The sequence below is a fragment of the Aspergillus nidulans genome, chromosome III (assembly GCF_000011425.1).
Source record: "Aspergillus nidulans FGSC A4 chromosome III".
NCBI lineage: Eukaryota > Fungi > Ascomycota > Eurotiomycetes > Eurotiales > Aspergillaceae > Aspergillus > Aspergillus nidulans.
Window position 1 is genome coordinate 812154 of NC_066259.1, and position 14685 is coordinate 826838.

General features: G+C 52.4%; 6 protein-coding genes across 6 annotated transcripts, besides 1 other annotated feature; 3 read left to right on the forward strand and 3 right to left on the reverse strand.

Annotated features, from left to right (window-relative positions):
• Positions 1-14685: part of a sequence feature (contig 1.83 1..55015(-1)) that runs on past the window's edge.
• Positions 262-1577, reverse strand: ANIA_10601 (uncharacterized protein; the record flags this gene model as incomplete). Its single annotated transcript, XM_657356.2, has 4 exons — positions 262-1030; positions 1081-1151; positions 1196-1339; positions 1392-1577. 4 exons carry the CDS (start codon positions 1575-1577, stop codon positions 262-264), a joined length of 1170 nt encoding a protein of 389 aa, XP_662448.2.
• ANIA_04843 (oligo-1,6-glucosidase agdG) lies at positions 2386-4257 on the forward strand (the record flags this gene model as incomplete). The annotated part of the gene is made up of 3 exons (XM_657355.1): positions 2386-2869; positions 2920-3682; positions 3729-4257. The coding sequence occupies 3 exons, from the start codon at positions 2386-2388 to the stop codon at positions 4255-4257; spliced, it is 1776 nt and encodes a 591-aa protein (XP_662447.1).
• Positions 4515-5938, forward strand: ANIA_04842 (SCO family protein). Its single transcript, XM_657354.2, has 3 exons — positions 4515-4951; positions 5007-5331; positions 5396-5938. The coding sequence occupies exons 1-3, from the start codon at positions 4535-4537 to the stop codon at positions 5515-5517; spliced, it is 864 nt and encodes a 287-aa protein (XP_662446.1). The 5' UTR covers positions 4515-4534; the 3' UTR covers positions 5518-5938.
• ANIA_04841 (protein cnxH) lies at positions 5599-6186 on the reverse strand (the record flags this gene model as incomplete). The annotated part of the gene is made up of 1 exon (XM_657353.1): positions 5599-6186. The coding sequence occupies one exon, from the start codon at positions 6184-6186 to the stop codon at positions 5599-5601; it is 588 nt and encodes a 195-aa protein (XP_662445.1).
• On the reverse strand, positions 6559-10322 carry ANIA_04840 (uncharacterized protein; the record flags this gene model as incomplete). The annotated part of the gene is made up of 5 exons (XM_657352.1): positions 6559-8808; positions 9585-9639; positions 9733-9790; positions 9902-9925; positions 10298-10322. 5 exons carry the CDS (start codon positions 10320-10322, stop codon positions 6559-6561), a joined length of 2412 nt encoding a protein of 803 aa, XP_662444.1.
• Positions 12951-14606, forward strand: ANIA_04839 (uncharacterized protein; the record flags this gene model as incomplete). Its single annotated transcript, XM_657351.2, has 1 exon — positions 12951-14606. The coding sequence occupies one exon, from the start codon at positions 12951-12953 to the stop codon at positions 14604-14606; it is 1656 nt and encodes a 551-aa protein (XP_662443.2).

The following is a 14685-nucleotide window of genomic DNA, read 5'->3' on the forward strand; positions in this document are numbered from 1 at the left end:
ATAATGGATCACTTTCGCGCGATCCATTTCGATCACAGGCCGAAATTGTCTGGTCAATGAAGGGACAGAGGGTCCAGAGCAAGTCACGGTGGGTCACAGAGCTAACTCTTGTTCGTCTTGTTCCTGGCATTCCGGGGGCGTTGGTGTTGCACTGTGCCACTCCCAATACTGGTCGACTCGACCTTGTTGCATGATTATTCAATTAATTACACTTAATTACTCACATTATGACGAAATTACTAATCAATTCGCTGGATGCAGCTACCCTCGTACCACGTACCCTCGCGGATACTGCACCTCCCGTGGCTTGACCTCGCCCTTGGACCACGGCACGAATGAGGTGTTCCACTGCGAATACACGGTCTCCTCCCCCGCAAGCAGTCGCTGCAGGTTCATCCTCGTGCTGTAGACCATGTTCCACGACTCCGCATTCACCCAGTCGGTCGTACTATAGTTTTGGATATCCGAGTGCCGCGAGCTCAGCCCTGCCGGCTTGAAGGTGCCAATGACGTTCGGATACACGCCAAAACAGCGGATCTGCTGCCGCCCGTTCTTGCCTCCACAGAGATCGCCCAGCGAATTGTCCACTTCCGCGCTCCGCTCTAGCGACAGAGCCGCAAGGATCTTCCGCGCGCCTTGGTAGGTCACGGCGTACCCGTACAGGCAGCAGCCGTGGCCCGCCCGATAAACAAATCGCGTCGAGTCCATCGAGACTTCTGGGTGCTGGTTTCGCCAATCCTCGTGTGGCCCAATCGGACCTTGCCATGGGCCGCGATGGCCGAGACTGGGCGTCGTTGGATCGTCGGGGATCATATAAAGATCCGTTTCGTTCTTGTCCTGCAGAGTCGCGCAACCGCCGATCCAGAGCAGATCCCAGTTTGTGCCGTACGGCTCCTTCCTCGGGGCTTTCTGGTTGCTGGAGAGCTCGCGGACCCCTCGAGCAATCTCGCGCAGTTGCGGCCTGATCGTGACATCCCAATCGGCGTCGTCTTCCATAATGAGAGCCGTCGTATACTTGTTCTCCACGACTCTGGTCGGGTCAATACGTTTCGCACCACCGGATAATAAAATCACGCTTACCTGCGCAGTGCATTCATGTGCGCGCGCCAGCACAAGACAACGGCGTATGGGATCTCTGGATTGTCCATTCCCTGGTCGGGTCAGAATATATTGTAAAGGCTAGGGGTCAACACACCTGCGGAAGAGCTTTTTCCGATACGTCGCCGGGTCGAACGCCCTCGAGCCATTCAACATTCATCCCGGTGGCCGAGGCGGCCAGTGTGAGAGAATCATGCTTGTCGGTGCGTTCTTTGAGCCCGATGGCATAAATGTGTTGAAACTACTGATTGTCAGCACTGAAACTCGTGGGTCGGATTGATTTGAGAGCGCACCCCTAGCGTCTCGTTTTTGATTCGCTCGAACATGGCATTTTCTAGGCGAGACCGGCCGGCGTGGATTAACTTTCTGGTGGATTGGTAGCCATCTTGGTGATTGAAGAGAAAGGCGAGTAGAACGCAGGCACAGAATACCGCGGCCGTGGTCTTGATCAGCCTGGAGTTCCCGCGGGTCAAAATCATTATGAATGCGAGAGTCGACAGCGATCATCGGCCGTTGTTATCGCGGGGTGTTTTGCAGCCATCCTTTTGAATGACTGGTGAATTGCCCTTGCTGCGCTTATCGTTCGCCTGCCAAATGCGTCTGCGTTCACATTCCAGCGGAAGTAGCAGACGCAGGACCATTACGGATCCGTCGGCAGTAGTATTAGTCGTAGCTCAGGTACCTGCCAGGTACAAACTCTCTATCGACCCACTCGCCATTTTTAGATCACAGGGTCCAGTCAGATCACAGTCCCAAAGTCCCGGTCGCTACGGTATTATTGGTTGAAGCTTGGAACGCCATACCTGCCGTATCCGGATTGTCAGATGATCGGGTCCATTCCGTTTCCGGACTCACCACAGTATCAAGAAATAATTCATACTTCAGAGCTTACTCTGAGTAGATTGTTTTGGCCTTGAACATCTCTGCTGTATCAGACGCTTGAATGTCGAGTGTTTTATTTCAATTCTTTTATTCAATACTTTTTATCTCTCAGGCATGACGTCAGGATCAGCAGCGTCAAGCAATGAGAATGTCTCAACAATTCGAACGACTGGCTCATTCTCTCCAAGCGACTGGTGGGCCAGTCTACTCTATCTCACTGGCTCCTAGGTCCTAACTCTGTAACAACAATGGCTGGACAGCCGCCAGCTTACGAGGGGTAAGGTCTCCGCCTCCTAACTGACCCCACGTTACCCCTCCTGCCGCGACTTGCGGCACACTACTCTTGTTGTTCATAACATCAACGCCTTAACACTCTTTATAGTCAGTCGTAGGTGAGACAGCAAAATGAGCTACGCGCACGTCAAACCCCCCAGCGAGATCCACCGGGCCTGGTGGAAAGAAAGCTCTGTGTACCAGATCTGGCCGGCATCGTTCAAGGACTCTAATGATGACGGTATTGGCGACATTCCTGGCATCATCTCGAAGCTCGACTACATTCGTGACCTTGGTGTCGATATTGTCTGGCTCTGTCCGTCTTACAAGTCTCCCCAGGTAGACATGGGATACGACATTGCGGACTACTACAGTATTGCAGACGAATATGGTACGGTCGCAGATGTCGAAAAGCTGATCAAGGGCTGCCACGACAGGGGCATGAAGCTCCTTATGGACTTGGTCGTGAACCACACCAGTGATAAGCATGAATGGTTCAAGAAATCACGCAGCTCAAAGGATAACGAGTTTCGCGATTGGTATGTCTGGAAGCCGCCCCGCTACGACGAGAATGGGAATCGTCAACCTCCAAACAACTGGGTATCGCACTTCCAAGGTTCTTATCTTCCAGTCTTCACTCTCTTAGATAGTGTTAACACTGAGCAGGAAGCGCCTGGGAATTCGATGAGGCGACAGGAGAGTATTATCTTCATCTATACGCCGTCGAACAACCTGACTTAAACTGGGAGAACCCCGCCGTGAGAAAGGCAGTGCATGATATCGTGCGTTTCTGGCTCGACAAAGGAGCTGATGGCTTCCGCATGGACGTCATCAACTTTATCAGTAAGGATCAGGCGTTCCCCGACGCACCGGAACAGGACAAGGATGCCGTATGGCAGTGGGGTGACAAGTACTACGCAAACGGTCCTCGGCTCCATGAGTATCTGCAGGGTATTGGGAAGATACTTAAGGAATACGACACCTTTAGCGTCGGGGAAATGCCTTTTGTAAAGGATACCAATGAAGTGCTGAAAGCGGTTCGCTACGACCGCAACGAAATCAACATGATCTTCAATTTTGAGCACGTCGACATTGACCATGGCCCCTGGGGCAACAAATTCAAGCCTGGCGGCTGGAAACTCACTGATCTCAAGGCCTTTTTCGAGCGCTGGCAAGTTTTCATGTACGACAACGGCGGCTGGAACGCTTTGTATTGGGAAAACCACGACCAACCCCGATCGATTGACCGCTATGTCAACCCCCCTCAGGCTCTCCGACCAGCGGCCGGAAAGATGTTGGCTACCATACTAGCCTTGCACGCGGGCTCTCCGTTCATTTACCAGGGCCAGGAGATAGGAATGGGAAATGTTCCTATTGAATGGGGAATGGAAGAATACAAAGACATCGACTGTCTGAACCATTGGAAAGGGTATGTTTTTTTCTCTCTTGAAATGGAACAACATTAACTCTGGTAGGTTGCTGGAAACCAGACCAACGGACACCGAGGTACAGAAAATTGCCAGACAGGAATACCGGAAGAAATCCCGAGACAACGCTCGCACTCCAGTGCAGTGGTCCTCAGAACCCAATGCCGGATTCACCGGGCCGAACGTTAAGCCTTGGATGTCTGTCAATCCAGAGTACACTCGAGTTAATGCAGCGGACCAAGTCAAGGACCCCAACTCTTTGTACCATTACTGGGCATCAGTCCTGCACCTCAGGAAAACCTACCTCGATATCTTTGTCTATGGAAATTACGAGCTTGTGGATCGTGATAGTCAGGAGGTTTACGCCTACACCCGGGCATGCCACACCTCCAAGGCTCTGGTATTGGCGAACTGGACTGACCGTGGATTGACGTGGAACGCGGCAGCACACAAGGCTGATCAGTTCGAGCAAGTGCTGCTAGACACTTATGAGTCCGCAAACGCAGCGCAGGGAAGGTTTTCAGGTGGTCAATGGACGCTTCGACCATATGAAGCGGTTGTGATCTTGCTAAAATAGATTTTAGGCCATTATATACCTACCTGTGAAGAAAAACTGTTCATGGTAGGGAACATATGAATAGAGAATTCAACGGCAGAATATCCATACCATATAGACAAATCTATGGCTAGCTTACGAGCAGTTCGCTCTTAATGCAGACCACTTTCCAGACCACATCACGTGCGTATGTTTCTGCCTCAGGCCACATAGTCAGCGCATCTGGAGATCTCAAACCCGCGACTCGGAAAAGCATCACTCAAGCTCCAACTATTCAACTTTGCAACCCGCCATCAAAATGTCAGTACCGCTCCGGTCCCTAATGCGGACCCTCGCCCGCACAACTCGTCCACCTCTCCTCTCCGCCCAATGCCGCGCGCAGGTCTCACAAAACACTCCCCGATGCACCACACCATCCCGCTCGCAATGGCAGCCCTTTTCCACGACACCCGCCCGCCCCAAGGCCAAAACAATGGGCCAGCTGCGTGCACGTAATGCAACGGGTCCTTTCTCTTGGAAAGCTGCTCTCCTCTTCGTTCTCACCGGTGCCGGAATGATTATCTATTTCCGCGTTGAAAAAGAGCGGCTCGAGCGGAAGCGCATCGCGGAGATGAGCAAAGGCGTCGGAAGACCAAAGGTTGGCGGGCCGTTTGTGCTAAAAGACCTGAATGGGGACGTATTCACGGAGGAGAACTTAAAGGGGAAGTATTCTTTTGTACGTCTTCTTTCCTTTCATTCTTTTTCAGCCCAGACTGACTCCCTTCGACTAGGTCTACTTCGGCTTCACACACTGCCCGGACATCTGTCCCGATGAGCTCGACAAGATGGCTGAAATTATCGACAAAGTGAAAGAGGCGAACAAGGGCGAGAACATTTTCGTCCCGGTCTTCATTACATGCGATCCCGCGCGGGATACGCCCGAGGTGCTGCGCAACTATCTGCAGGAGTTCCACAAGGATATCATTGGCTTGACAGGGACGTACGAGCAGGTGAAGCAGGTGTGCAAGGCGTACCGTGTGTATTTCAGTACTCCGCGCGATGTCAAGCCTGGCGAGGACTATCTAGTTGATCACAGTATTTACTTTTATCTTATGGGTGAGTTTTTCCCTTCTCTATTCGAGAGTGCAAATCAAGTTGTGAATCATACTGACGTTAATAGATCCTGAGGGCGACTTTGTCGAGTGTATCGGACGGCAGGATACGCCCGAGACCGCGACGAAGACGATCATGGAGCATATCAATGACTGGAAGAGAGAGGGAAAGCCCTTAAAGAGGGATTAGAATGTTGCCTTTCCTCGTCCAAGCAACCATTCGTGTATTTATAATATCCATCCTGTCAAGTCTTGTACCATAGCTCTCCAATCATCTAGAATCCTCCTTTTTGGTCTTCAATTTTCCAAACCCATCCCTCTCCCTGTTCTCCCTCCACTCCATCCCTCCATCCACAAACTCCTCCCTCTTCCACACCTCAACCCGCTCCTTCACAACCTCAAGCACCCACTCCGCGCCCCTCCAGGCCTCCCCTCTATGCCCCGCCCCCACCGCAACAACAATACTCGCCTCCCCAACGGGAACTTCACCAAGCCGATGCGCGATATAGACACCATTCAGCCCGAACTTCTCAACCGCTTCAGAGGAGATTTTGTGCAATGATTTCAGCGCGAGGGCTGGGTATGATGTATATGAGAGGCGGGCGACGGGACGGTCATCAAACGTGTCGCGTGTTGTGCCGAGGAAGAGAATGTTTGCACCGCTACTAGGGGAGGAAACGTGTTGCAGGGCGGTGGTGGGGGAGAGCGTGTGGTATGTTAGCTCGAGGTGGAGGGGAATGCTGGTGGGCCCGTGAGTTGTTGTGAGGGTTCGCGGATAGGTTGTTGGGTCAAGGTGTGAAGGGAGGGGTTCTGTTGCGTTGCGTTCGGATCCCGGTTGCGGTTCGGGTCTGGCTGACATTGTATGTGGGTGTGGTTGTTTGTGTATGAGATGCTGGTGGAGAGACCGATCTGTTGAGGGGAACTGATAAGCTTGAACGTCACTGCCTCAGGCTGCGACCGATAACGAAATTTGGTTTCTGTATCTGCAAAAGACTTTCATTGAGGCGTATATCCACGGTCGTATCATCACTAGAATTACAGATTACTCCCGCTTCCTGCTCCGAGTCTATATGCTGAAACAATGACAATAACTGACTGAACTGAGAAGAAAGCGGTTGGAGTATCGCGGCGAGAAACTGAAAAGAACTGGGAGAACATAAATATAAAACCCGCATATGATCAATGGCATATCAAATAGAAATCCAAAAATGAAGAAGTCATATACCGGTGTTCATTGAACACTCCTGCTCGCCTGGCTGGCACGGCTAGCTCGGCTGGGGGTCGTCCGGGGCTCCTCCTCTTCCAGGACATCGCTAAGGCGCGTCGGATGGCGATGGCGGGGAGTGACAGATTCCCAGCCGGTCCCGACGCCCCAGCTGGCTCCGCTGTAGTCGACTGACTGGTCGTAACCAGCGTACATTGGCCCAGACGTCGGAGGCATAGTACTTGTCGCATAGCCGCCTTCACTATCCTCGAGCGACGCTTGCTCATACTCGTCGCTCTCTTCTGACCGGGGGTAGGCCATCTGGCGGCTTTGCGAGGTTTGCTGGTAACCATAGTCATCGCCAGGCTCGCTGCTGCCCATGCTGGCTTCATGTCCGGCAGTGGTGCGTGGAGGGTAGGTGCTCTCTGGCTCATAATAGCTGGCGTAATGTCCTTGGCTCTGGGAGCCAGTGACAGGAGTCGCCTCTTGAACTCCAGACTGCCCTTCAATGAAAGGATCGGTTCCGACAGGCGAAATCGGAATATCACCATACATTTCCTCCCTTGGCTTCCTTTCAGCTCCGCTGTAAGGGCCGTCTCTAGTTGGAGGCCGAGCGGGATCCCGGCGAGGGAGTCCTGCGATCATCGGAACCACCTGCACTCCGCCGACCAGAGTGGGCTCCCCGTTACGGAGGGAATTCGTACGATCCCGTTCTTCTTGTTCGCGGCGGCCTAGTTCCTCCCAGGCACGGCGAGCTTCCTCCTTTGAGATCTGAAGTTCGCGGCGCATCTCCTTTAGCAGCTCTTCGATACGAGACTTGTCACTCTCTGCCTTCTGTGCCGCTGCCATTGCTTCTGTGCGGGCTTGTCGTTCAGATTGAATCTGCCTCTCAAGCTCAGCCTGCAGCTCTTTGGACCGCTCTTGCTCCGCCCGCGTGTCAAAGAACCATCGCTGAAACTTTCGCTCGGATGACGCGCGCAAGCGTTGCAACTCTACAACAGCATGGAAGAGATTGGCACCAGCGGCGCTGAGATCGGTCACTTGGCGGGCCATCTGTTGGCTGAGAGGATCCCGCTCAAGTGCCTCATTATTTTGCTCAAGCTTGCGGATCCAGTAGCTAGTCAATCCTTCCCAATGAGACGAAAGGGTCTCCCACCGTTCAAACGCATGAGGAAAACCAGCACGTCGGGGCTGTTGCGGTTGCTGAGATGTAGCTGTAGGGACTTGTTGCTGAGAGGCCAGCTTCGCCTGAGAAGTTTGCTGTGGTCCCGACTGAGGTGCTTGCTGCGACGCAAACGTAGGAGCGGGCTGCCTGGATTGGGCTGCAGTGGCGGGGGCCTGCGTCGTCCCAGGGGCATTACCCGCTGGGACTCTTGGTGCAGCTCTCCGCTGCGTGGGTCTTTCGCCAGCAACGCCAGCAGGGTAGGGCTGCGCAGCTTGAGCCTTGGCTTGCTCCTGCTGTAGCCGCCTGCGCTCAGCTTCCTCCTGCTCCCGATCCTTTGCTTCTTGTTCCGCTTTCTTACGAGCTTCCCTGTCCCGACGTTGCCGCATTATGTCCGTCGGCGTACGCACGCCGCTAGCCGGGTGCGGGTTGACGGGAATTGGGCCTTGGGCAGCCCTAGAAGCTCCATTTTGACTCCGGCCATTACTTCCAAGCCCGGACATACCGGGGCCACCTGCTAGGTCCGACATGGAAGCATTCACTTCGTCCCAGTCGAGTGTAAATGGAAACGGCTTGCGAATGGCCTCCTCTAGCGTCCAGAGGACCGCAGATGCTGTGTGAGGGGAGACGCGTGTGGACCTGCGAGGCCAATATTCACTGTTTCCAGGCTGAAGATTATCGTCGAGCGTGGAATCGCTATCGTCGCCCTCTGTTCTTATGTCCGATGGAGGTAAGCGTGGCGCTGCTGCCTCACGAGAGCGTTCGGAGGCCGGTCGGACGATTACTGGGATCGTCTGCTCTATTTGAAAAGGGCGTCCTGATGCATCTACCGAACCGGGTCGTCGGGAAGAATATCGCGAGGTTCTCCGTAGGGCCCGGGGATGATTATCGAGAGCGCTTGATGGTCGATGAGGCGGGTAATTAGTTGGATTAGAAGCAGGATTAGGAGCAGCCTGCTGCTGGCGTTGCTGCCGTTGGGTCGTAAACGTAGAAGAGTCGTGAACGTCGTAGGTCTCGTCAAGGGTACGGTGAGGTTGGCGATGCACCGCGGAGGCAAGTTCTGGAGGCAGATGCGACGACAATGTGAGGATATGTCCCTCGGAATGTCCAGCGGCCTAATGCAACCCAAAGACACTTCGAAATCGAAGCTGTCGGTATCTGTGCTCTGGGCCGGTTCAAGAGAGTAACTAGTTAAAGGACTGACGGGGCCCGGAATGTGGGTATGAGGTACGGGGCAATGAGTGAAAGATAAAAAGAAAAAGTGAAGGAAGGGCCCCTAGAGACCTAGAGAGAGAGGACAGCTCACAGCGCACTGAGCAAGGACGGGAGTCGTGCAGTGGCTGGGCGAATAGTGAGCGTCTCCGGTGCGGAATTGCGATGGCTGGGGGCACAAAGATGAGCTCTTGCTCCTAGACCACAACGAGCACTCGAGATGGCCCGCAGTGGTCATAGAGCAGAGCGGATGAGCTCAATGGCTGTCGAGAAGCGAAGAAAAGTTGTGAGCTCACCGCGATTTTAGTGATGATGCTAAAGAGTGACGGGAGAAGGTAGGAACGGCGGAGAGATGCTGGAGGAGAGGAAGTCGGTAACGCGTCCGTCACGTAATATTGGGCCGCGCCGGATGCTGGAGACTCTGCCCAATTATTATTGAGATATATGTGGTTCGATCTGCGTATCGTAACGATTGATTCTTCCAGTGTTACTCATTGAGAGCTGGAGAGGCTTGCGTTTGGAGAATTGACCTCGATGAGCGAATCAATCGATCAATTTGCAGTTTTTGGTCAGCTCCTGGATGATTCTTCAATGATTCTTTACAGATTTACTTTATATAACCGGGGCTGTGAATTGGGCCTTGATCAGACAGGGCCCAGCAAGGAACGGGCTACCTTACCTCTCCAAGCGAGTCGCCGAACGCACGGAACAGTCTGAGTATCAGGCGATGATGTCTGGTATTCATGGCAGAGTCGGGGTATCTCTACAATCATAGTGGGAGGGATATTCCATGTCCTCTCAACAACCATGTCCCCGTCGGTACATACAGCAACAAATTCGGCCTGATGAGCTGGCAGTCAAGGCATCCAGTCGGGTGGAATAACGCTGTTTGTCCATCGCATTATAATTCTACCCAAACGCCCCATACTGATTGTGGATTATATGCTAGTGCCTACACTTTGGGCTTGGGGAGACCTTGAGGGTACGACTACTCACTACTGCGCAGGTGGGCTTCTGGGTCTAGACTCACCGTATAGTAGGAGCAATCGCGCACAATCTCGAATTAATATATGCTCAACGAGAATTAGAATGAGACCCAGCTTGGTTTTACCTCTCTCGTCAAAATACGGAATATCCTTCTCTCGCCTCTACCAAGGGGTGCGGGTCTATACCAGCCTCGTCGCCCATGACCACCAGACGGAGATTGAAGCCGTCGGATTGCGATCATTGCTTGCGATAATCATTACAAATCCGCATCAACAAGTATATATTCAAAAGGGGGATCGTTGCTCGGGATCCTCAGCCTGTCTTAAACACATCGATCAGTACCTTGCAGCATGTTTCACCTTGCGCTCAGCCATTGGTCCTCGCCACCAAAGTACGGTTATTTACCTCCCGCAGTGCTCCTCAGCCTCATTGTGCGTGGGAATGGTAGCACCCGTCTATCCTGGATACGCTGCCTCCTTCTCGACGATTATATCGTCACTGTTCTATTAGAATTATCCCAGGGACGCAGCTTTGAGTTGCACGTCCCCCGGGGCAACTCAGTGCCCTTCCGCACAACCAATCCTCACGGCTTGCTCATAGTTATCACAGCTAACGCATGAGACCGCATATCAAGAATGTGAGCTTGAGATCGATGGGCCTCGGCGGATCTCCCGGGAATGAACCCTCACATCATCCCGAGACGTGGAGCCAGCGGATGTCTGAAGTGCAGCCGCGGGTGGAGAGCCCGCTCTGAGGGCTTTCCCCTATAGACTAGAGCAGGTGCATGTAGATACATATGTATCAGGCGGCTGAAGAATGTTCTGCCTGAACTAGTGCTCTTTGATCCGGGAAATGCGCGTAAGAACTATATGCATGACGACGGTGGTTTTGATTAAGTAGTGATCACAATGAACGCCTCGCAATTTGCGAAATAAGCTGTACGCAGAAACGCTTTATTGCTGGTAGTCAGATTTTAGAGTTGGAGCAAAACCTGTTTTCTATGTAAATCGGTCTTAGAAAGGTCTACTGGCCGATCTGGTTCAAAGTCTCTGGAGAGTGACGGGAGTCAGATCATGACTATGGATATTCGATAGATCACAGCATATTGTTAGTTTAGATGTAAAATCAGGTTTCGTAGTTGCACTCGAGCACTTTTCGTGCTAGAGCTGATTGTCTGAACAATTGCTCGTCTTGATAGAGTACAGGGTATAGGACGATCCATATGTATATATATATTTGTGTATATATAAACATGTATACGTGTATATGAACCTCCTTTGGTAATAACGAATACTTGAATGCAACCCAATCCCCTTCCATTAGACAATACCTTGCTTCAGCAATTCTAGCAATTATATGATCCTGATTCATGAATTTGTAGCTGTATTATTTTATTCCCATAACCCGAGTCCGATTACAGTAGGTACCAGCTTCTACCGCGACGCCGAGTGGATGCGACGAGTTCATGACTTATACATGATTGTGCAACTATCTAGTGTGATCAATGCACATTACAGTGTCTAAAGTGGAATTGGACCAGATGTTGCTGGGATATAATGTTAACGGCCAATCGGCGTTTTGAATGCTTGTAAATGTCTTCGCCGGTTACACCATCACGAACAGTTCCTCGCTTACCACCCCAGACCCTGGTCGTACGCACAATCACAATTTCAGATTATAGGCATCCTAATTCTGGTTGTGAGCAACGCATGAGAGTTCGCCATAGAGAAGCAGCAGCAATCAATACTCAAGTAAATTTATGAGCCATTTACTCAGACTTCAGGTGGCCGAGTACTAACGCAAAAAAGAAGTACGTACATTTAGCTCGAACATCCGTCATCGCATCTTATGCATCCGGAGGATCAGCCTGCATGGAAAACTGGTGGGCCGTGCATGTCGACAACCGCTCCCAGTCACAGACTCCTGCAGATAAAGAATGCGGACGATGCACCTCTTACCTCTTCGAGGCCCAAGACTCGAGGTCAACTTGTGTGCATCCTGCCTCGACTCGACGCCGAATACTGCTTCATCATGGGGATCGCTGAGGAGACAAATCGACGTGTCGATGGTCCTAGCCGAGACATACTGGACGATCTCAGAAGAGCTGATTGAGAGCCAGACGATTGGGATATCTCGAAGGATTCAAAGTTGCATAATCACAGTGTTCTGTGTACGTGGATGCACTGCCCCATTGGCGGGTAGTTCTTCTACTTGGCTGGTCCATCAGGGAGTTTAGGCCGGTTGGCAACGTCGAGAAATAAGGAAACAAGTTTTACGACAGGTCAGATCCAGCTGAAAGCAAACACCAGGGCAGCCTGAAGGGGAATCGGGGGATTTCTGCAAGTGCCGGCTTGCAGAGATCCTGTTCTCTGGCTTTTACTGGGTCTGTATCACGGCAACCGGAATGAACTTAGGAATGCGGGCCTCCTGGTTGGGAACTGGAGAGAACTGAACAGGAGTGAGGGCTCAAGCAGTACTTTTTCCTGCTGGTGGAGGGGGACAAAGCTCTAATGATGGGAACAAGGAGACTGAGCGTCTGATCTCTCACATGGGTACTTCTACCTAGCTGCTCCGTACTTCTGGTTCCCATAGAGGAATGGAGAGATCTTGCTTGCAGACAGATCAGTGCAGATACCCTGATCCCAGTTTAGTTCAGGTTGCAATGATGGAATTTGCATGCTGCGAATCCAGAATCCAGAAAGCAAGACTACGGATCTTCTTCCGGGTCCTCCTTGCAGCACGCGATCGCCTTGCAGCAGCCTCGACCCCATCCCTGGGGAAGGAGGAGCTGTAAGGCCGCGCCTGTCTGCGTCTGTGCTCAAGCTTCAGTTTGTTTACACGATACTGCCTCTGGCATGCGTCGACAGCTCTCTTTGCTAGCCACCTCACGTCCTAGCTGGTCTATAAACTGCTCCCCATTCACCCTCCCCCCGCCTGCTTGACTGCCATTCCTGAACCTCCCTCCTCCCCTCTTGCACCTGTTCCTTATTCGCAATTGGGATACCCTGATGAGTGCAACTTGATCCACGGCCATCATCACGAATCAAAAACACAGCCCATGGCTAACGGATACGCTCGTCTGCCCGGCGAACTAAACGCTCTTCCCAAAAGCCGGAACAGGTCGCAGACAACCGTCGGTCTTCCACCCACTCCATCGCCTCAAAAGAAACGCGCATCGTCTTTCTACCCTCCTCGCGGTTCGGACTTTCTTGACGAGACGAATCCCGACCCCTTCTACCTCGAACACTCTCTTGCCAACGCCTCCAGCTGGGGATCCGATAAACAGAGCCTCCGCAATGCGAGATCGGGCGAGAACATTCAGAAATACTTTATGCTGTCCGCCGTGAATCAATCCTGCAAAGACGTCACCGTTCCAGCTGCCGCGCCTCGTACCATTAAATCACAAGCAAACATTGATCGTTCAACACTGTCGGTAGTCGAACTCGAACATCAACTGAGCCTACAGCAGCTTGGAACCCAGCAGTGGGGAGATTCTCAGACGGAGTCCACCCCAGACCTTACACCAAGCAGCTCGTTCTCTTCAAACCATTCAAGTCCCATTTACCCAGACCCGGTTGTTAAAGCCACCGAACAACTCTACCGTCTATCCAAACAAGCCCAAGATCCTATTGTGAACCGCGCATATCCATACTCAACGGCATTGAATCAGTCTGAAGCAACCATACCCACGGAGCCATCGTCTCCAATCCGAGACACAAAACCTGAGCGTGTGCCAACCGCCTCTTCAGAAACTGTCACGATGCTCCCCAGAAGTTACGAGGCGTCGTCTCTACGTGGAAAGCCTCTTCCATCCCTACCTGCAGTTCCACGCCCTAGCACGTCCCACCCGTCGAAGAAGCAACCGCCCAGTCGATTGGTTATAGAGCCTTCGATGATATCTCCTCCTAGCCTTATTAACCCTGTGACGCTGGAACCTCATCGGTCCCATTTCGACCAAGCCTTGTTCATCCCTGCAAATGAATGTCCTAGCCCAATGCCTAGTCCGGGACCGCCGTCACCTTCAGTTGACCGTCATCCGCAGGTCCCGTCAATGAGAGAGCGGCCTTCCACATCTGCCTCAGAGATGCGTCCGGAGCAGTCCGTTTGGGAGTCTGACTCCGAAACCGAAGATTCAGATCCTAGATCTCTTTCTCGAAAGCCGATGGATACCTTGAAGAAGGTCCGTAGTCGAGTACAGTTGCGAGTTGCAAAATCTACACCTAAGCTGCAGAATAATACAGCACAAAACAATGCAGCCCTAGAGAAATTCCCAACAATGCCGGATCCACCTTCCCAGGAGCGTTGCTCAAGTCCCTTGAAGACAGCCCTTCAGACTCGTCCAGGCAAGGACATCCTGCGGCCAACCGCCCATCAAACCCTCCGCTTAGTCGCACCATCGACTACTTCTCTGGTTCCGCCTCGATCGCGCTGCAACAGTGCCAAGTCGCAGACCTATGGTATAGACCGTTCAACGGCAGCTGCAGCAATCCAGGCCAAGTCTCGTCGCCGTCAACGGTCTATAAGTCCAGAGACTTCGCTTTCCGCCGAAAGGGAGAAGGTTTGTACTTTCTGCCGCGAGGAGCGATCCGATCGAACCTTCCATCACGGCCTTACTCTCTCGCGCCCGCCTCTATACAAACGAGTCTGGGAATCCTTGCGAGTGCTCGCATGCCACGGTGAAATAACAACTACGCGTCCTCGCAAAGGAATATGATTCTACCATTTCCTCGAGAAGTCTGCAATTCGAAAAAAATGGGACGGCGTTGGGATGATTTGTACGGTCTAACGGGCGG